This window comes from Ailuropoda melanoleuca, chromosome 7 (genome assembly GCF_002007445.2).
Source record: "Ailuropoda melanoleuca isolate Jingjing chromosome 7, ASM200744v2, whole genome shotgun sequence".
Lineage (NCBI taxonomy): Eukaryota > Metazoa > Chordata > Mammalia > Carnivora > Ursidae > Ailuropoda > Ailuropoda melanoleuca.
This window is the reverse complement of record NC_048224.1, coordinates 18,623,430-18,644,652: the sequence shown is the minus strand read 5'-3', so window position 1 is coordinate 18,644,652 and position 21,223 is coordinate 18,623,430. Positions and strand designations below refer to the sequence as shown.

At 41.6% G+C, this 21,223-nt stretch overlaps 1 protein-coding gene across 2 annotated transcripts in view; it reads right to left on the bottom strand.

The window, feature by feature from the left end:
- TEK (TEK receptor tyrosine kinase) overlaps nt 1–20,941 on the bottom strand; it is a 94,567-nt gene extending 73,626 nt beyond the window's left edge. For both annotated transcript variants that reach the window (XM_002925947.4, XM_011233257.3), the window contains exon 1: nt 20,472–20,941. In XM_002925947.4, the coding sequence (XP_002925993.1) occupies nt 20,472–20,523 (52 nt within the window). In that variant the 5' untranslated portion in view covers nt 20,524–20,941. The remainder of the gene's footprint in view (nt 1–20,471) is intronic.
- Between the last annotated feature and the right edge of the window lie 282 nt (nt 20,942–21,223).

Below are 21,223 nucleotides of genomic sequence, written 5' to 3'. Positions count from 1 at the left end.
TCTCTGTTTCAAGTCATCGAGTGCGTTATACTGACGAATGCATTATCTATGTGTCTCTTCGTTCATGGTTGGTCTATCTGTACCTGTGTGTCTATGTCCTGAAAAATTGTTGCCTTTCTTATTTTTAATCGAGATAAAAGGCTGAGCTGCATGTCTAGCCTGACACCAAGTTGAACAGAGACTATAGCAGCAGGAGGGAGCAAGGGAGGGGTGCATAAATTAAACTAGAACTGAAGTCAAACTTAGTGTAGGAGGGAACCATGAGAATGTAAGCGCCCTGGGAATTCACAGGGGAAAGCTGGTAGGAGGCATGTGAATTCCACAGGGAGGGATATAAAATTCAATCTTATCTGGAAAATGTTAACAGTGGCTATCTCTGGACGGTGGTACTATACACACAGAATAAAAAGGTAAACATTTTTTTTAAAAATTCATTGGAAGGAAAGCAAATGGCTTGTGCTCTGCACGCTAAGCCTTGGATTTACAGTCATGCCTCTCTCACTGCGGCGATGTGTCTAAACTCTATTCCAGCCTCCAGGTGCCTTGCATGGGGCTACGCCTATCTCAAAACAGATCCCATCACAGTAAAATGCCAGGGAGGTAAGCCTTGCTGAGAAGCAGAGCCATGCAGTATGTGGTCGGAGGCTAGAGAATCAAACCAGTCAGTGTTGGACTCCCAGATCCGCCACGTATTACTCATGTAACACGGAACCGTTCCCAAGTGACTGAGCCTTCTGTGCCTCTGTTTGGTCATCTGTAAAATGGAGAGAGGATCCTGACGTCTTAGCAGTTTGCTGAGGATGGATAAGTGTATAGATGGACATCGTATGAAACAATTTTTGTAAATTCTATGAGTGACGTGTTAAGAGTGTGTGACAATAGTGCAATAGTCAATAAATAGCGATGATGATGACAATGATAACAATGACCTCAGGATTCTCTAAAGCCGTGAGACCAATGAAAAGAAAATAGGGTCTGCTCCCCTGTAAAATAGGCACGACTCCACCCTCCTGAGGGGTGATCCTGCCTGCAGAGCCAGTCACAGGGAAAAGCTCAAGTGTGTAGTAGCATGTTTATCTTACATCCGAAGAAAACAAAGAGTGAGCTATCAAAACCCACCCAGCACAATAACGGTGCACTAGGACAATGATCCCTTTTAAAATGTATTTCACACCCTTTTTTGTCTCTTTTTTTCCATGTAGTAACAGTCCAGAGAGGCAACACAATCAGAGGCAAGAAATGAGCCTCCCTCAGGTTGTCCAGTTCTGAAAATTCGGAACTACATTCCTTCTATGTCCTGGCTTTCTGGGCTGCGTTGCTCAAGCCTCCATTCTCCTAATGTGTTAGGTCTTCAAATGGACTTAACTTCTAGAAGGGGCCATGAAGTTTTAATCTGTGGTTTCTTTAATGATGAAATCTGACTCCATCTAAGAATGACACACATTTATAGTCTAAGGTCATCACTGGAAAACAAGGCTTACTATCTGCTCCAGGAATGTAAGTCCAAAATCCCTGGATTCAGAATTTTACAATATGACTCATCAGCCAGAGCCCTAGGTTTCAAACAGAATTTCTGATACTCCTAAGCTTGGTTCCTAAAGGAGATAAAAACTAGATCAAATTGACTTTAGTTCTTAGATTGTATGATGTAAAATGTATTGAAAGGAAGATGATATTTTTGCTCTATTGTCTGTGCTTGAAATTGAAGCTTGACTGCTAAGGACTGTGTGGGTAATTTCAAAATTTTAATGTGTGAAAAGGATCAACACTCAAATGTCAATTTAAAAGGGAATATCTGTACATATTCAAAAGACATCCCAAGGACCTATGCAACTTTGGGTTTGCTGGCAGTAAATCTCAGAGGAAGTGAGATGATGGTAACTCCTCATTCAAGTATACAAAATATGAATATCAATACAGTAACAGTTCATCCACCCAAAACTCTGCTTTTTTCTCAAACAAGCTTTCCCATAACACTGACAAAAATCAGTGTTATCAAGTTCATGGCTTAAGTTACATCCTCTTTATTCCTAGAAGAGTCTCTCAAACCTTCAATCAACACTTTATCAGCCTTTACAGACAAGCGTGATGACCTGGTTTCAGGGTTTCCAGTAAATGGAAGAAACCGATCAGCTTTCGTATTTCAGTTTCAAACCTATACTTCTAGCCAGTATTGGCTGAGCCAATAATTCCTTAAATGGGATACGTGTCCACGAGACCAGCTCAGGGCTGTCTTTGCCCAAGCGTATCTTGTAACTTATGCCAACACGTCTCCCATGCGCTTTTATTTAAGCAAAGGCATCCTTTTACCAAGTGAAATATTATATAGAAGACAATGTTAATTACATAAAAATATAGTTACCCTGATTGAAGTTGGTAAAGTGGGGGCATAGGGCCCGAGGCCAGCAGGCATTGACTCCCCTTGGCCAGCTCTGCCAGCCACACAGGTGCCCCCGGCAACCTCAGAGTTCCATAAAGCAAAGATGAGGGCCACTGGCCTACAGTCTAATGGGAGATTTGTAGAAAGATCAGGTGTGCTCTGGTAATTAGTTCGGATACAAATACCAAAGGGCAGCAGTAAGCTGAGGACACTGGTTTTCGGGTTTGGCCTCATGACAGGGCCACTGTAATAACAAAGGGGCCCATGGTGCAAAATTGCAGAGGGCACTGGTGGCTGCTGTCCTCACCTCACTCCAGCTCAGCTGACTATGGCCCCTCCAGTTTACAAAGGTGGTGGTGACGTGGAGAGCAAAAGACCCGGAGTTAGAAGGACATGGCATTTTGAAAGATGCCCTTTGACACCAGGTGTTCTTAGACATTCTCAAGGCTTTCATGACCCTAAAACAAGCCATGACTCTCTTTTTCATTAATAGCAATACCTCTTCCTTATGAATCATGTGCATATGACATTCCAACTCCATTTCTGATATTTACCTTCATCCCTCACTCCCCTGAATTCTCACTTCATCCCTCAGGGTTAAGTCTAAGTGCTGAGAGGTGGTCCAGGGATAAGAGGAAAGTATTTGTTTCAGGGTTTGGTTGTTTATAATATGGCAGCAGCAGCAGACCTGGTTTAGGGGCACCTAGGTGGCTCAGTCAGTTAAGCAGCTACCTTCGGCTCAGGTCATGACCTCAGGGTCCTGGGATCGAGTCCCATGTCAGGCTCCCTGCTCAGCGGGGAGCCTGCTTCTCCCCTTGTCCCTCTCCCTGCTCGTTCTCTCTCTCCCTCTCTCAAATACATAGATAAAAAAATCTCAAAAAAAAAAAAAAGTAGGAGAAGACCTGGCTTAGCTCTGTGCCTTCACTTTGCATGGCCCTTCTGGTTTATGGTCAATGATCCTATGGTTGAGATGCCTTTTTTTTCCCCCTCTCTCAGTTCCCATCATAAAAGGGAGCCTGCAAAACTGGGTTTATGCTTTAAGACAATAATTAACAGATGTTTAAAACCAAATAATCAATTCTCTATTTCTGTCTGCCTTTTAGTCTCTTAATCTTTCTTTCTCTCTTGATCTCTTTGTAAATATGTCATTTGTATATTTGTTATTTTATATTACTTATATATTAAAATATATTTAATATATTTGTATATTAAAGGAGTATATAATTAATTTATATATTAAAATGTTTTTCTGCATATCCAAATTTTTCAACAGGATCATGAATTATTTTTGTCAACATTTTTATAATCAAATTATTTTTGTAGAAAAATATACATTTTAAGGAAGCTAACACACACAAATGCTATAATTTGAAATAACTATCCATAGTTCCGATTTGTATAGTACTTTTATTCCCAAACATCAAAAATTAACTGAATCCTGTGAAAGAAACATTTCTTACTGTCTCTCCTAGTCTTATTTCAATAGATCATCTGAATGTCCCAATGAAAATGTCCAAGGAAGAGACTGCCCCAAGAATCTCTTTTTTCTGTTATCACACAGCATTCCTTAATATCTTGACAGTCATCAACATTTTATGTGTGCAAAATAGACAGCAGTCGTGATAAATGTGGGTCCTTTGTATTATTTTTATCCTTTAGGTAGTAACAATTTAAGAGTAAAAATGATCATCACGGACTATCTCTAGAACCACAAAAGTATTATACTTAATCTGCTTTTTAGAACAGTCAGAATGCAAATTACCTAAATATATATATTCTTAGTACGAAATCTTTCTTTAAACACCAGATAAAGCCTATCCAAATACAGTGAGAAGAAATGGTTACGAAGAAACATTTTTACTCTTGTTAACATTTTGATGTATATCCTTTGTTTTGTCCCCCATAGCATATGCAAAGAGGAACTGCAGAAACCAACACATATAGGGCTTTTTCCTAGGTTAAAACAGAACACTTTCATATCCTAAATTTTTACTTAATCTTACGATATTTTAAACCTTATAACAATTTGCTTTACATTGCTAAATTTCTATCTGAAGAGCTACAGTGTATGAAAACACACTCATCTCACCAACCCCAGCCATGTATTCTTGAATATTCTCACTTGGTTTTTAATCTTTGCCAGTTTGATAAAGAAAAATAGTATTTTATTTTGATTTTCTTTAGAGAGTGAACTTTTTCACAAGCCTATTAGCCATTTATACCAGCTATTTATATTTCCTCCTCTGTGAATTATTTGTTCCTCTTTTTCTGTTGATATTTATGATTTTTTTCTATCAATTTCAGTGAGCTTTTATGAAAATGCTTGAGTCTCTTACATGTCATATTTGTTGCAAGAATTTTTCTTTTTCCTTTGCCTTTTACTTTTGCTTAGTGTTAAATTAACAGTTTAAATATTTATGTAGCTAAGTGTATTGATTTTTGTTTTTGTGGTTTCTTCCACTGTTTTTAAACTTAAGAAGTCTTTCTCCATATGAAATATCAATACGCACTTCCATCTTCTTTTGATGGCTTGATTTCTTACATTTACTCTTTAATCCATTTAGAATTTATTTTCGTGTGTAGTAACAGATGGATTTTTTTAAACAGTTCTTTTTTCTAAACAGAAAACTAATTTTCCCAGAACTGTTATTCCTTTCCCCACTGATTTGTATCCTTTATAGATAATAAAATTTTACATAAACTTGGGTCTGGATCTGGCTTTTTTAGTCTCTTAATCTGTCTCCAGACTCTCGTACCATACCCCATTGTTATTATAGTATTGCATTCTGCCTTAAGATCTAATAGAGGTGTTCCCAAGAATTACTTTTCCCCCCAGGATTTTCTTAGCTGCTCCTTCTGCTTATTCCTTAACATAAAATTCACAATTATTTAAGTTTCAAAAATAGTATCATCAGAAATTTTGATGAGAATTATTAGGAAGAAATGTCTAGAACTTAATGTGATGAGAATTACAAAACCGTTCTGTGAAAGCTGTAAGAAAATTACAATAAGTAAAATTACCTATCAGTTTTGAGGAGCAAAACATTACAAAGATGTCTCCTTTTCCCCAAATCATCAGCTTAGTGGAGATCTACTCATTTATCAAATATCTCATGTGGCTAGGGCCTGGACTAGGCCCTTCAAAAACTGTGGCAACCACGGGTCACGTGTCCAAGATGAGAAAATACTCCGTCAGGAGTAAGTGGCAGTAATAGCGAGTGGTAACTCATCTAGGACCTTGTACTTCTTTATCGCTTATGCCAAAATATGCAGAAAATATTTTACGGAGTGACTTTTTGAATAAGTGGGGAATGAAGGATAGAGTAAAGACTCCCCGAAGTCATGCCAGAGTCCCAGTACAGGGCTCCTGCTAAGATTCCAGAGGAAGGGGCTGGATAACTAGCTGGCCTTTCCTTTGCTGAGTGGTATGTACAAGCAGGGGTGAAAAATGGAACTGCCTGGATTCATCATACAGGCAGTGGAGGAAGGGAAAAGAAATCAGGAGACTAGGAGCTGGAGATGAACTTTGCCAGAGAAATAGGGAGATGTCTACTTGTGAACTTAGTACGTTCTGCACACCGTACAATACAAAGCATCTTTCCCTTTGACCCACTAAAAAGTCTATTACTCACTAACACTGTGGAGTCAGATTGTTTCGTGTGTGTTTGGTGTCTCAGTGCTGGGTCTTGCCTCTAGATGAATGTGGGCGAGAAGACACCTGCTTAAGGGCATCCAGTCAAGTCAGACCACGCGGTACAATGCTGGAGGCAGAAAGCCCTCCAGCCCCGAGCCCCAGCCTGGCAGCCATACTGCCATCCCTCCATGCTTCCATGGCTGCTGTCTGCTCGTCAGAAATGCCTTTCTGAAAGCCTCATTCCCATCAGTGGGGCGGACTGTCCCAGATTGAACCCATTTCCCTCTCTCCTGTGCTCGTCCTCTACATCTATGGACACTTTATTACCACCTGAGTGTAGTCCATTGTACCAATAGTCTGTCCTCATTATTTGTTGATTCCGTGTCTGTGAATTAGCCTACCATTTATTAATAACCTACAAATCACCCCCCATGGTGGCTTCCCAGTCATGAGAACGCATGGCGCAGCAGGAAAACACAGAGTCCTCAGACGCACATAGTGCCAACGGTAAACCAGTATCCTCTTCACAGTATAGTTAGTGCTATTTTTTTTATCTTTTTAATTGGAAATTTCACCACTTAAAATGACCCTCAGGGGCAACTGGATGGCTCCGTTGGTTGGGCGTCTGCCTTTGGCTCAGGTCATGATCCCAGGGTCCTGGGATCCAGCCCTGCATCAGGCTCCCTGCTCAGCCTGCTTCTCCTCTCTTCCCCGCTCGTGCCCTCTGTCGCTATCTCTGTCTCTGTCTCTCTCTCTCAAATAAATAATAATAATAATAATAATAAAGACCCCCAAACAAATGAAAGGCACATCATAATATAGTCAGTGATTTAGAATAGTAATGTAACAGGACAGATGGCAGCTACACTGGTGATGAACACAGCATAATGTATCAATATGTCACTTCACTGTGCTGTACACCTGAAACCTATGTAACATTGTGCATTAACTGTACTCAAATAAAAATTTAAGACAAACCCAAAAGATAAAAAAAATGAAATGGGGGCGCCTGGGTGGCACAGTGGTTAAGCGTCTGCCTTCGGCTCAGGGCGTGATCCCGCCGTTATGGGATCGAGCCCCACATCAGGCTCCTCTGCTATGAGGCTGCTTCTTCCTCTCCCACTCCCCCTGCTTGTGTTCCCTCTCTCGCTGGCTGTCTCTATCTCTATCGAATAAATAAATAAAATCTTTAAAAAAAAAATGAAATGGCCCCAAGTTTAGTATTGTGGTGCTGTCTAGCGTTCCTAAGCCTGAGAAAGCAGTGATGTGCCTCGGGAGAAAATCCGTGTGTTAGAGAAACCCCGTTCAGGCAGCAGGTAGTGCTGATGACCACGACTTCCATGCTAATCAATCAGCCATATGCACTAAATGATTTCCCTGTAAATTGAAACACTAGGTGTATCAATTGGTTGACAAGAATGTTGCCTTTAAATAGAAAACTAGGTATATCAATTGGTTGACAACAATGTTGTGACTTGCCTGAATCTAACCCTGCGTTCATGGTTTATAGAACTATTATGAATAATGAGAACCTAGTGTACGTCCATCTGCAAGCCACACCCCACCAGCAGCCTCCTTAGCAGCAGGGACTTCGTTCTATTTATCTTTACATCTGCTGACCCAGAGTGGGGCACGGAGAAGGAGCTCAAGAAATGTTCATAGACTAGAATAGGCTGGGAAGGAATGAGATGTTGCAATGGGATGGAATGGAATAGAATAGCATTTACACAGGTTCTTAGCAATAGAGTGCCCTTAGAAACATAGGGAAACATAAATAATAATGATAGGTAATATTTGTTGAGCTTTTTTTATGGACCTGCACTTGCTAAGCATTTGATCTTACATCATATAATCCTCACTACTCTTTAGCGTGGGTAACATGATCTCTATTCTGCAAAGGAGAAAGGACTTGTCCAAGGTCACACAGCTGTCACATTGAGTGGGGCTCTAGCCCAGATCCATCTGCCCCCAGAGTCTGGGAGGGTGAAAATGTGGGCTTGGCAGGGGTGATAAGCCACGAATTCCATCAGAAAATGATCTCTAGGAGAGGAAGAGGTTCTCTAACAGAAGTTAGCCTGAGTCACAGGCTCTCCCCAGCCTTAACAGAAAGACAGTGATGCAATTAATGGTGATTTTTTTTTCTCCCTGGCTGGCAACAACACTGGTTTTTTTTTTTGTTTGATTCCAGAAGCAGCTGGCAGAATGCGTGTATTACTCATGTTGGACCCACACTTCGCTGATGGCTTATGTCCTCCAGAATCACTCAGTGGTCAGGCTGTGTCCAGGCCTGCTGGAGATTACCACAAGCCTCTAGATGTGGCTGAGCTTCTGCAGCTGTTGTGTGTTTCTGGCTCCAGTTCCACACCTCTTGGCAGACTATGTGTGTGAGAAGCACTGCTGACTCTGGGTGTGAGATACACAGGGGGATGGGGGTGGGAGGGCCGGGCGGCACAAAGCTAGCCAACGTTGCCAGGGGCCTTATAGCTGTGTCCATTAAACGCTTAAAGAGAAAGAAAGGAATTTATAAATGGTTGATTTGAGGGCTCTAACTTAAGCTGCATAGGTAGTTTGACTTCACAGTACATGCATTAAGCTCTAATTTCTATTGCCTTCCATATTCTCTATAAAGTGAAGAAACAGCCTCTAATGAGCTGAGTGGGTTTGAGCAAAGGGCTGAGCCTCAGTGTTGGCATCTGTGAAATGAGAAAGTTGAATCAAATCACTATTTCTTAAGGTACCAAATGTTAGCTCCATATGATACTCAAAAAACAAAAATAAGGGATTCTAGGATTCTCTTGCAATTGGTATTCAGAAATGCTGGACTAGAGAATCTTTTAAGTCGTGGACAGTTCTATTCTGTTACTCTATGTAATAGTGTGTGGCCCCTCCATGAAGACTTCTACCTCTAGTACCATGTTTGTGAAACTAAAATAATTCCCTAATTCAGGTAACCTGGGACCACATCCAGGGACAAGAGGAACCACATCTTCTGTGTTGGAAGAGTTCTTTCCCTACTGTCTCCAGACCTCTGTGTATCCTCCTAGCACCGTGAGCCAGTGTTGGCAGAGAGGACCTCATACCTTCTCCTACCAGATCACTCAGAGTCAAGCTTAGAGAAAAGCACGGGATAACAAGAACCTTCCAGGGTATGGGACATCTCTCAGAAAGGAATTTATACTTACCTACTCCACTTCCCCACCTCCCACTTACTCCTCAACCCCAGCCTGGCCAATCCACCAAGAATGCTCTGCCACGCACAACACCTAATTGCCAAATTCTCTAGTCCCTCTCCTTGCCCTGCTCCTGCCTCTGCAAGTTTTGATGTGGTGGAAACTCCATCCTCCCTCAGCATGTCTCATTGAATGCCTTCGGTTTCCTCTTCCTCTTCCCATTTCATAGGTATATAGATATAGGTGTTCCCAGACCCAGTCTGCTGTCTTCTTCTTGGGCAATCTCATTCCCTCACACAGCTTCACCCTACATCCTAATGATCCCAGAAGGGTCTCTACGCTGTCCCTGCCCACTCAGCCCATCTCAAACCAAATTACCTTCTTCCAGCTCATCTCCCCAGCTGTATCCCCTGCCACCTCTTAAGTGTGTGCTGGAGTATAGCCACATAGAACCACTGCACCAATGTTTCTCAAACTTTCTATTCCCCATTTTCAGGCTTTTTCATCTGCCAGGAATGCTCTACTCCTCACTCCCACTCCTGATTTTCCACAAAGTGTAATCCTATTCATCCTTCTCAAACGTCACCTTCTTGATAATCTGCAGGATTACCCCACCTCGCATTATCCACGCTCCCAATGTCTGCCTCTGATAAAGCAGAGCTCTCCACCCAGCGGACTACAAGGCACTGGAGGTCACGTGCCTCTCTCAACCATCTTTCTAACTGCAATGCCTAGCAGATTCCCAGGACATAGAAAGGGCTCAGAAAAAGTTAGCTTGAATGAGTAAATATAACTAACCTACCCATTCTTGCCCTGGTTGATGATGCCTGCTGGCTTGCTGGCTAACCGCTGGGCCGATTTTGATGGATGCCCAGTATGCCCAAGGGGTAAACTTGGTGCCTATGATTTATTAGCAAATGTCCATTTTCCAGGTTTACTGGGAAAAGCAAGATTAGAGTCCTAGATGGTCCTTTGAGACAAGTTGATCCCCATAGATGCCTTCACTTTGTTCATCTCACTAGGATAGTATTAATTATATGCCAGATTACTTTTCTATCTTTTATCTGGACAGAGTTCTAAAAAGGATTAGCTAACTCATTCAGTTAGAGCAACGTCTCCCAAACTGTGTAATTTATGTGTCACATTTATGATTCTTGCTGACTCTACATGCTGCTTGTACAATTATTCTATTAACCATTCTCCTTAACTCTTTTCTTAGCTCCATATTAAGAATATTTAAGAAATTATATGATTGATTGATATATATACATGCATCTATTTATACTTACATATAAAAATGAATAGAACATTTTAAAATATGCTTCCAAGAACCACATCAAATCGTTTTTCAGGCCACCAGTAATATATATAGCACCCTTAGGGAAGCAATGGCTGGAACACTTAATCCAATGCAAAACCATTTATTAAAGCATTTCTCTGCCAGCCAGTATACTATGGCTGGTGCTAAGAATGTTGAAATGCTGGGGCGCCTGGGTGGCACAGCGGTTAAGCGTCTGCCTTCAGCTTAGGGCGTGATCCCGGCGTTATGGGATCGAGCCCGAGCCTGCTTCTTCCTCTCCCACTCCCCCTGCTTCTGTTCCCTCTCCCCCTGCTTCTGTTCCCTCTCTCGCTGGCTGTCTCTATCTCTGTTGAATAAATAAAATCTTTAAAAAAAAAAAAAAGAATGTTGAAATGCCAAACACAGCTCCCAGCCTAGTGGGCAAGAGCAACAAGTAAACTGTTAATTGTAATTTAATGTTCTACGTACGACGACAGAGGCAAGCATAAGGTGCCTGCAAGCAACCCTTCTCGGGCACCAATGCAAATCTTCCCCATCTCAGCTCTTGGTCCAGGTCCACCTGCAGCAGCCACTTCTGAGCAGGCCTCCACCAGCTTTTAGCAAGTGTAATCTCCAGTAGTTCACCCAGAGCCCATGTGAGTAGATCTCATTTCCTCTCCCGGGACTTTCTCTGGCACAACAGCACAGGACACCAGCAGTAACTCACGAGCTTCTTATATCTACATAACCTTGCACAAAGCAGGAGGATTGCAATGGATGAATGCCTCTACTTTTTCTGTGCTACAGGCAAACAGTTCTGAGTCTCATTTCATAAGGCTCCTCAGGATGTCTGGAGTCTCCAGCATCCACAGCAGGTGACCAGCATGATAACTAGTACAGTTCTACTCCCCTCATCCCTCACTCCTGCTCCCTGAGATCACTTCCCAAATAATCTACCCACACATGCCTTTGCCTCAGGCCACATTTCTGATGGAATCCCAGGCAAGGGCAGGCCCAAACCCATGTAAGAAGGTCAAAGAAGACTTCTTTGAAGAAATGACACCGGAGATAAACCTTGAAGCACGAATAAGTCAGATGAAGAAGGGAATGTGAAGAGGGCATTCTGGGCAGAAGAAACAGCATACACAAAGGCATGGAGGCTTGAAAGAGTATGTTTATAAACTGCAAAAAGCCTAGTATGGCTGAAATACACCTCCAATTAGGCATGAGGGACTGAGAATCCCTAGAGCCTGGTGAGATAGGCAAAGACTGGCTCCTGAAAAGGCGCTGATTACAACCGATGACTGCTACCACTCTGCCCCCTGATGCTGAAGAGGCAGCAATGAGTAGTAAAATAGCGGACATTTAAAGCAACCCCAGAAGATGACAAAGGACTTTCTAGATGTGAGGGTTCTAGACACAAAGAGGAATTAAGAGTCAGAGCAGGAGGGGCGCCTGGGTGGCTCAGTTGTTAAGCGTCTGCCTTTAGCTCAGGTCATGATCCCAGGGTCCTGGGATTGAGCCCCACAACAGGCTCCTTGCTGAGTGCGTAGCCTGCTTCTCCCTGTCCTCTGCTTGCTGCTCCCACTGTTTGTGCTCTCTCTCTTTCTGTGTTAAATACGTAAAATCTTTAAAAAAAAAAAAGAGTAAGAGCTGGAGTAATTGGAGTAAAGACAGTGGTGAAATGGGAGAAGAGCTACACACACACACACACACACACACACAAGCACACACACTTAATCTAGATGGGTCCATATATCCAATAAGGAGCTTAGTCAAAAATGCAACTTCTATTTGGAACTGACAATTCCACTGTAAATCGTCAAGAACTAGGAATTAGGTTTTGAGTAAATGAGGTGGGACCTACAGTTGATAAATCATCCTAGAGCCTCTGTTCAGTCAAGACAAGAGAGAAGAAGGAATTGGGGGCTGGCAAGAGAAGTGTAAGAAGCACCACCTTGCTTCTTGGTAGAGCCACTGGAAGGAATTCCCCTCCCTGACACTCCAGATTCTTAGCAAAAACTCAAGAAACCACAGCTCTAAGCTTTCCCTCCTTTCTCTGAGACAAGGCCAAAGGTAGGGTATGGCGGCTGAGTTTCACCAAGGGAAGCTGGGGAGCTCCATCTGGCATAGAATAGGAGTTGCCTGCCCTCACACAGGGAGATGTGCTTTGAAAAGACTGGCATAAAGCAATGGAAGAGTCTCCAGCTTTGTTTATAAGCAAACATTTAAGAGCATCTGATTTTTTTGAGGGCTCGTCATGTACCAACACCATACTGAGTATTTTAAGTAATATTTCAGAAGCCAACTCAAAATATGGAAGCAAATGAAGGTAACTGGCTCCCTCATTTGGAAGGTACAGGGGCGGGTCTCTGATCTAAAACCACTGGACTCAACACTCCAGTAATCGCGGAGTGCCTGTCATGGTTCTGTCCTCTCTGTGCAAGAGAACTCATTCTCTCCTGCCAAAGACCAGCTTCTTTCAACTGTATAGGGAAGCTGGTAGCTCCGGGTGTTCAGTGTCCTCACTGGAGAAAGAGAACCTCTTGCTCACACATTCCCAGAGAAAGAGTCTAACTGGCCCTACTGGGTCATGGATCCTCCATCTGAACCAACTGCTGTGGTCAGATGAGTGGTACACTCTGCGATCAGTGATTGGCAGTCCCATCAGGGTCACATGGAGGGAAACAATGACAGCTCCTGAAAAATAGGGATGCTAGGCAGTTCGAAATAATAGATGTCTATTAAATTTTAACCAAGTCGCTTTTTGAGCATCAGTTTTGCCATCTATTTAAAAAATATTATCTATTGTGAAAGGTTGCTGTGAGTTATTAAAAAATCATTTTAAATACTTGGCACATAGACATTCAATCTATGGTAATCATTTTTGTTATCTGCTACTATTATTGTTTTGTGGTTGTTTTTGACAGAGCGATCGGAATTTGAAGCCCATCCCAGATTCCCAGATGTCTAAAGCAGTCCCGTCCCCAGGGCGGAGTCCCCTTTGGCTCTGCAGCCAGACGCCTTGCACAACCCAGGCCCTGTGTGCCAAGGTTAAGCTGGTTCACCATCTGACGGCCGCAGAGCAGTGAGTGCCTCCCCAGCCCCAGCAATGTCAATACTGCCTTCCTGACTCCGCCTATTGTATCTGGAGAAAAGTAGCTGAGCATTGTCTTCCAGCACTCCCCCCAGGAAGCATGATATCACCCTCTAACAAAAGCGGGAAAGCTGACAGATCTGCTGAGATGGGTGTGACCACCACATACACCTCACTGGTCAAGCCCTGAGCAAGGGCAGTGGCCAACAGAATGCTAACAGCAGCCACCCACAATGTCTGTCATCTGGCTGCTGGACAGGCTCCCTTGTTACATCCATACATGTCAGACAGGGAACCACCGGATAGAAGGAATGCACTCCCTCTAATCAGCGGATGTGTTGAAAAGAATCAGGACTCTGCCCATCTGGCAGACCTATGTCCCCACACCTGCCCCTGCAGCCTTGGGAAAGAAACAAGAAGAGAAGGATGGTAAGATTCTTGAAGGGACAAGAGGAGGTAGTGGGGGGATGGGATGCAGAGGAAAGCAGGCATGGCTCAATCTAAAAAACATTCTGCACGTGTGCGAGGAGTTAAGGAATAGTCTGGCCAGACTGGTGGGAATTGGATTATCAGTTTGAAATTTCAGAAATAAGGGAGGCAACTTTAGACGTTCCCTTTCCTGAAGGCTGGGAGTGATGCCAACTGATCCTCTGACATCCCTTCCAGTTCTGGTCCATAATGTTATGAGTGCAGCTGGTGTTCTGTAAAACAACCCACCTGGGGTCTGGTGCCCCCATGTCAAGCCCAGAGGTTGTCACTCCACTGCCCCCATTCTACTCTCCTCTTCCTAAAACACTCTTCTTCCTTAGCTATGGCCACACCAATTCTCTAAAATTCCAGAAAAGAAATCTGATTGGATTTGCTTCTCCTACCAGCTCCCTGACTGCTTCTTCATGGAACCCTTGGCTACTTCCTCTTTTTTGTCCCTTTGCTTAATTTTCATATACGTTCATGACCATGGCTTCACTTCCCATAAACCAAGGATGTGTATGTCTCAAGCCCTTTACAAATCTCCTTCATCGGAACTTCAGACCCAGAGAGCCAAATTTTGCCAAATATTTCCCTTTACATGGAACCTCAAAATGAACATGTACAAAATAATGATTGGCTCCATCTCAGTTCATGTCCAACCAGTTCCTTTTGCCACATTTCCCAGCACAGTGAATGACAGCACCACTACCCAAAACAGAACCACTGAGCAATACTTCATCTCCCCCTGTCACTCAATCTCCCATATGCAACCCATCACCAATCCTTACAGTTTCACCTCCTGAACACTCTCAACCCCCTTGTCCATCCAGACCTTAATTCCTGGAGTTTTGAAAAGACACATTATTAGTCTGGGCCTACACTCTCTGCCAGATCAACCCATCTTCCCTACTATTATCACAGTGAATTTTCCAAAATATTAATCAGCTACGGTAGGACAAACACCATATTAAGTTTCAACATGTACAGAATGAGGTACAAGTTACTTAAAATGGCCTACAAGGCCTTCCCTTTGTGACCCCAACCTTAATTCTCCACTTCCACCCTACATTCCAGCCTTACTCGACTTCCTTGAACTTGCCCTGCTATTCCACACCCCCTGCTCCCTCTAATGGACAGTGTTTTCTTCCCTTTTCCTTTTTATATTCTTAGTTTTCAAATCATTTGGCTGTGAGCAACTTATAACTACAATTGGCAGTAATTGGCAATATCCACAACTATTTAGGAATTCTTGCAAAGTGAGGAAAATCTAACCTAGAGATTGTTGTCAAATATTTTTCATTTTATTCATACTATATTTAGTAACTAATGAAGTTGACATTCTATGTTTTTAGACATTTAGTTAGACATTTATACACAATTTATATTTAGAGTTTCACTGTTTATTATTGGAGCCAGTAATAGTTTTTGTAGCTCTTGAAAAGCTTGGTTTTATATGTATCCCTATGGTATCATTTATCACAACATCATATAATTCATCTGCCTATACTCTTCTTTCCTACTAAAATATGAATTTAGCAAGGAAGAAAAAATGACTCATCCCTTTTTGCATTCCTGGTATCTAGTACAGTACTTGGCATAAGGTAAATCCTCAATATGTCTTCATTGACTGAAATGATAGTTGAGTAAAGGAATGAATAAATGAATAAAGAGAAGGCAGGCAATAATTCAAAGGTCTATTGAACAAAAAGTCTATATATCTTTTGGGTGATATTCAACAGTAGTACAATATCTAATATTAGCTAAAGGCCAGGTGAGACCTATTTTCATGAATGTATTTTTATGTTTCACGTCTAAGGGAATAAAGGAATTTTCTTTTGGCCTTATTCACATCATATATTTAACATAAGCCAACCTTTTAAGATTTGAGCGAATATTACTTGCAATTTATATGGAATTTATTATTTGTTGTTATTATTATTATTATTTCAATGTGACTAAAACCCTTTCTACAACATTCCCTCTTTCTTTCAGGACTGCTGTGGCATACCGACAATTTATTATGGCATATTAAACTCTATCCAATAAAGATTATTGAACATCAAATGCATGCACTATAGACAACAAAAAAGAAGTAATATCTGTTGTCAAAAATGTTAAAGGCTAATGAGCTAAATCTATGTGCCCAAGTCACAAAGACACAACCCATATGATAAGGGAACTCAGGATAAGGGGAAGATCATGAGGAAAAGTTGGCCTAGGCAAGTTGAGTTGAACTCTGTTTGCAGAGTAGGCATGCAAAGTATCTTTTCCAAATGGATGGGAGAGCACGAACAAGAGCCAAGAGGAAAGAGTGCACAGATTGTCGAGATGGGCCTGAGTGAATGCAGAGAGTCTAGAGCAAGGATGCATGGGGAGGCGAGGGGAAGCACTGGATAATAGCCCACATGGAGAGAGCCAAGCATAACATTTGTGGAATTAGATTATGTTGAGGTCTTTTAGAAGGAGAGTGCTTCTATGAGCATAAGTGACTCCCCTACATGCTGAAAAAGATTAGACTAGTCTTGAACTAGCACAGAGGTCCTCATACAAGCATTTCTTTTTTATTATACTAGCTTCATTTATTAAGGAAGTTCTTACTGGTAAGCTCTCTACTTGCATCACATATTGCTCATAACAATTTTGGGGAATAGGTCCTCTCATCCATAAAAGGTGAGAAAACAGTGGCTTTGAGAAACCAAGTAGCTTTCCTATAGTCATCCAATTTGAGCTTAACCCCATGTCTGTGATTTCACTCTCCATACTCCTAACTTTCTCCTGCATTCTTGATTGGCTCCACCTCAGTCCCATAGAGCAGTGGCTTCAGAAGAGGCATCATACCACATGTACACATATGCTTTTTTCTCATAAGGTATGTTGATTGAGTTAAAATTCAGGAAATACACCCAGTTTGGATTCATCGGGCAAAGATGCTGGTGACTTTTCTGAACTCTTCTCCACCTAAGTGATAAGGGAGGAGCCACAAACAGTAAAATGAAAGGGATGTGAAAGAGAAGTAGAGTAACCATCACATTCCACATTCTTCAGGTGATCCTGCTAGATGATCACCCAATCTATGCCTCAACAATCTCCAGTGTGGGAACCCACTCCTCATGGGGACGATGATCCAATATTTAGAAGGTTTCCATCAATAAAGCCAAACTCCCTCATCCCTGTATCCTAGATCTGGCAAAATACAATGTCAATCTATGGCATCTTCTCTATGGAAACCCTTAAAAATACTGTTCTTCGTCTCTTTTCTCCTGGCTAAATATTTTTCCAAAGGACTTACCATCCTGCTTGACCACTATGTTTGCTGTCAAATTTCCCAGTGTCTTCAGTGTTTAATGGATATTCTCTGAGCAGTAGTGACCACCATTTCTAATGTAGACCTTTTATTTCTACTTAAGTGAACTGTTGCAGCTTATCTATTACATTTTTAGTAAGCAGAACACATGTTGGCACCTATGAATTTTGTGTATCACCAAAATGTAGTTGTTACTCTCTAGAACTTTCAACAAACCAAGACTCTCTCACACTGAACAGACATACATACATTTTTTGAAACCAAACTTATAACTTCACATTCATCTACTTTGAAATGCCATCTTTTGGGTTTGGTCCACTTATCCACCTTAGAGAAATCATCTGAATCCAGATTCTGTGCTCTAACCAATAAGCCATCTACAGGGAATAAGCAGGTTACACAGTCACACATATATTATTTTAGTAGACAAATTTATAATGTCAGAAAAATTTGGAGTCCACCCATACGAATCCCCCAGAAGACATAGCACAGTCTTCTGAAATGGACTTGGATGAGTCCTTCCCTCCTGGAGGGATGTCTTAACAGAACTAGAACTCTTGCAGGAAGCTCTCCCAGAATAGAGCCGAAAGGGAAATGCTGACATTTACAACAAAGACAATACTTAGTAGGGAGCATCTATGAAGAAAACGAAAACTCCTTCCTGTTAGAATAATTCCCAGGTGTGTCTCTGGTCCCAGCTTCTGGACCTCCACCCTTGATTACTCAGACCCGATATAGCCTTCTAAGACCGGCCCTAAGGAGATGGTTCCATCTGGGACCACTTCCCTGACCTTGTAGCCAAATTTCCACTGTCATTCCAGACAAGATATCCACTAGTAGAGATAGTGGTTGTTATTTAAAATGTCAAACGAAGCAGGAAAGAGATATGAAGGCACACTACTAGAGACTTCCCATTGGGTCAGTGTTGCTCATATAGGATATACTGTGATAAAGCAGAAAGAGTAATTTATTTTGTATTTCTGCATATACAACTCTTTAGACAGAACAGCTCAATTTGGTAAGGATTGGAGAGTAGGGAAAAGCTAGTATGTTTATTAGAACTTGTTTGTAAGTTGGCCATGATTCTCAACTGGGAGGGGAATGTACCAGAATCTGGGGAAGTCTTCTGGAAATTATATACCTTTTCCTTATGTGTCAGTATCTGCCACCCAGAGCCACATTCACTGAGGCAAATGCAACATACTGTTTCAGCCCTATTTGTTCAGAGAAAAAGGAATCAGAAACAACCCGTTGGAATAGAGAGAGAAACGCATAAGCCGTAAGTCCCTTGCTCCATTACTGTGGTCTACCAGTGGAGTCTGGTGTAAAGAATGGGTTCCTATGCTTGTAGACATGATTGTGCTGGATTCTTGTTGCAATTACCAAGCATTGTGTATCCATGTCCGTGGAGGGTTATACTGGGAAGGTAAGTTAGGATTCCAATACAACAGACCTACCCCAGAAACCAACCTTGCTAGTGTCACCCTTCCTTTTGAACAGGAGCATGAAATCCCCCTCCTTGGGCCTCTCCCTGTTGAAGTCAGGGCTATGTTTCCAGGGAACTAAGGCCTAGACACAGAACAACTATTTCAGCCACGTAATTTTTTTTGTCTGATTTTATGTCTAAGTCTATACTGCAAAAAACCATGACACAGTCACTTTGAGGGAAAAAGTGAATTAAAATTGTATGTTTGCATGTGTGTGTACACAGGTGATTTAACTTATAAAGTATCTCAGAACAACTACAGACCCCTGGGCTTTGATTACTATAACCTCTGGTGTAGGATAGTTCCAGACTTCATGTTACTGATAAATATGTCACACAGAAAAGAAAGCAAAATAAAAATGGAATCATAATTATTTGTTTTAAAGGTGTCTCTACTGGAGAAATCAACATTTCTATGTTAATATAAATAACTTGTACAAAACACTGAAATCAATTCAGCAATTTATATTACACATTCTTAGTCTTAAAAATATTATTAAATCCTCAATATAATTGGGTGTTGAAAGCAAACTGAAAAGCTATAGACGAATTACATGCAATTCTGTGGTCTTGTTGGATTACATTTTTTGAGTATTTAATATTTCAAACATAGAAAAAGAAAATAATTTAACACATACTTATGTATGTTTAGATCAATTTCTAGTAATATAATACAGACTGCACCACTGAATTCAGCACATTTTCCCAATTTGATTTCCATTACCAATTCTATTTTCATTATAATAATTAGAATGTTTTCAAACTGAAAAGGAGACTGGTGGTGATTATAGTTGTGATTTGCCTTTCAGGTATTGATACCAGTCTCAGCCAGCATCCCACAGGTGAGTGAACATAAGAGGCATGCCACTATCTGGAGATTCTGAGCAACAGACATACCAGATCTAAAAACACCCAAGCCAACCATTCCTTAGCTCTACAACAGGTTTCGATACTCTCCTGTGCCCAGGGATCGGGGTAACTGCCTTAACTTTTGTCCCATTGGGCCAATAAAGACTTTATAAATTACTACATGCCAAATATTTTTAAAAATATAACAAAAATTATATAGCCATGACCCCAGCTCTAAGAAAAACAAACAAACAAACAAACAAAAAGCCGAGCCTTTGACTGTTTTGATTAAAATAGGACGTGGATATGAAATCCTTATAGAAAAGCATTTTTGTTCTCATTTAAAAATGACAATCTGCACATTGCCGTACATGGTCCCCATAATTCTCTGCATGAATTTCATTTTTTAAAAATTATGGAAAATTTTTTTTGCCGCAGGTAAAACTGGGTTTCTTATCTTTTTTAAATAAGGAAACAATCCCAAATGAGGAGCAGTAAAATAATGCATCATAGTAAGTGAATCTCTACAAATAAAGTGACCCGATCAGTTCTCATAATCTGTGGCAACACAGGTGACAATTACACAGAAGGGAAACTCTAGAAAAATCCAATGCCACAAAGACATTGCATTTTAATCCTCACATATATTAAATGTGAAGTCATAGAGAAAGAGCACCCATGCCACAGCTGCCCCTTGTTGACCGGCACTACCAGCTGGTGAGAAACCCCAGAATCACTAACTCCTAAAAAAAAAAAAAAAAAAAAACAACTAAAACTAAAAAAATCAAAGCCAAATCTTACCAGAAAGGAGCAAGCTGACTCCACAGAGAACTAAGCCGGCTAAAGAGTCCATGCTTCCCCAAATCTCTCCATCCAGTTTCCACAGAAGTGCATGAGGTCCCAAGGATCCTTTCAAACACACAGAGGTTTGTGACTTTCCATTCGCATGTTTTACTAGGTCTTGTTTACAAGTCAGAGGCAAGAAGGAACAGCACAGAAGCGGGCTGTAACAGTCTCATTTCTGTCTGAGCACAGGGAGTTTTAAGTTCCTTTTTCCTGTTTCCTTTGTAGATTAGGATGGGAAAGGCTGTATCTTAAAGGCATTTGGTATCAGCAGGACTGGGGGCACTGCAAGCCCCAGCCATCTTGCAATTCATCAAAACACTTCTCTATTGCTGTTACTTCTGCTGCTGCTTTTGCTGCTGTTGTAAGGGGTAGAGGAATTTTTGTTGGAAGTGTGGGTCCTGGTCAGCGTTTTCAGAAACAATAGGGGTATCCTCTGATAGGCGGGAAACAGACTAACAGCTCTCCACCTATGGATGGTATGCGGTGATGACCAGCCCTTCTCGGCCTCGGCCTCCAACAGCAACCCCCCCACACACACACCCCGGTCCACTTGGGATCCTGGACAGAGGGGCTTTCGGGTGTGGGGTGGGGAGGAATTTTTGCTTTTGTTTTCTCATTTTAACCCACATGGTCTGAATTGGGAAAGGAAGGTTCCGTGATGAGAGAACACAACCCAAAGGCAATTAATTCGGCCAATTACCGGTGAG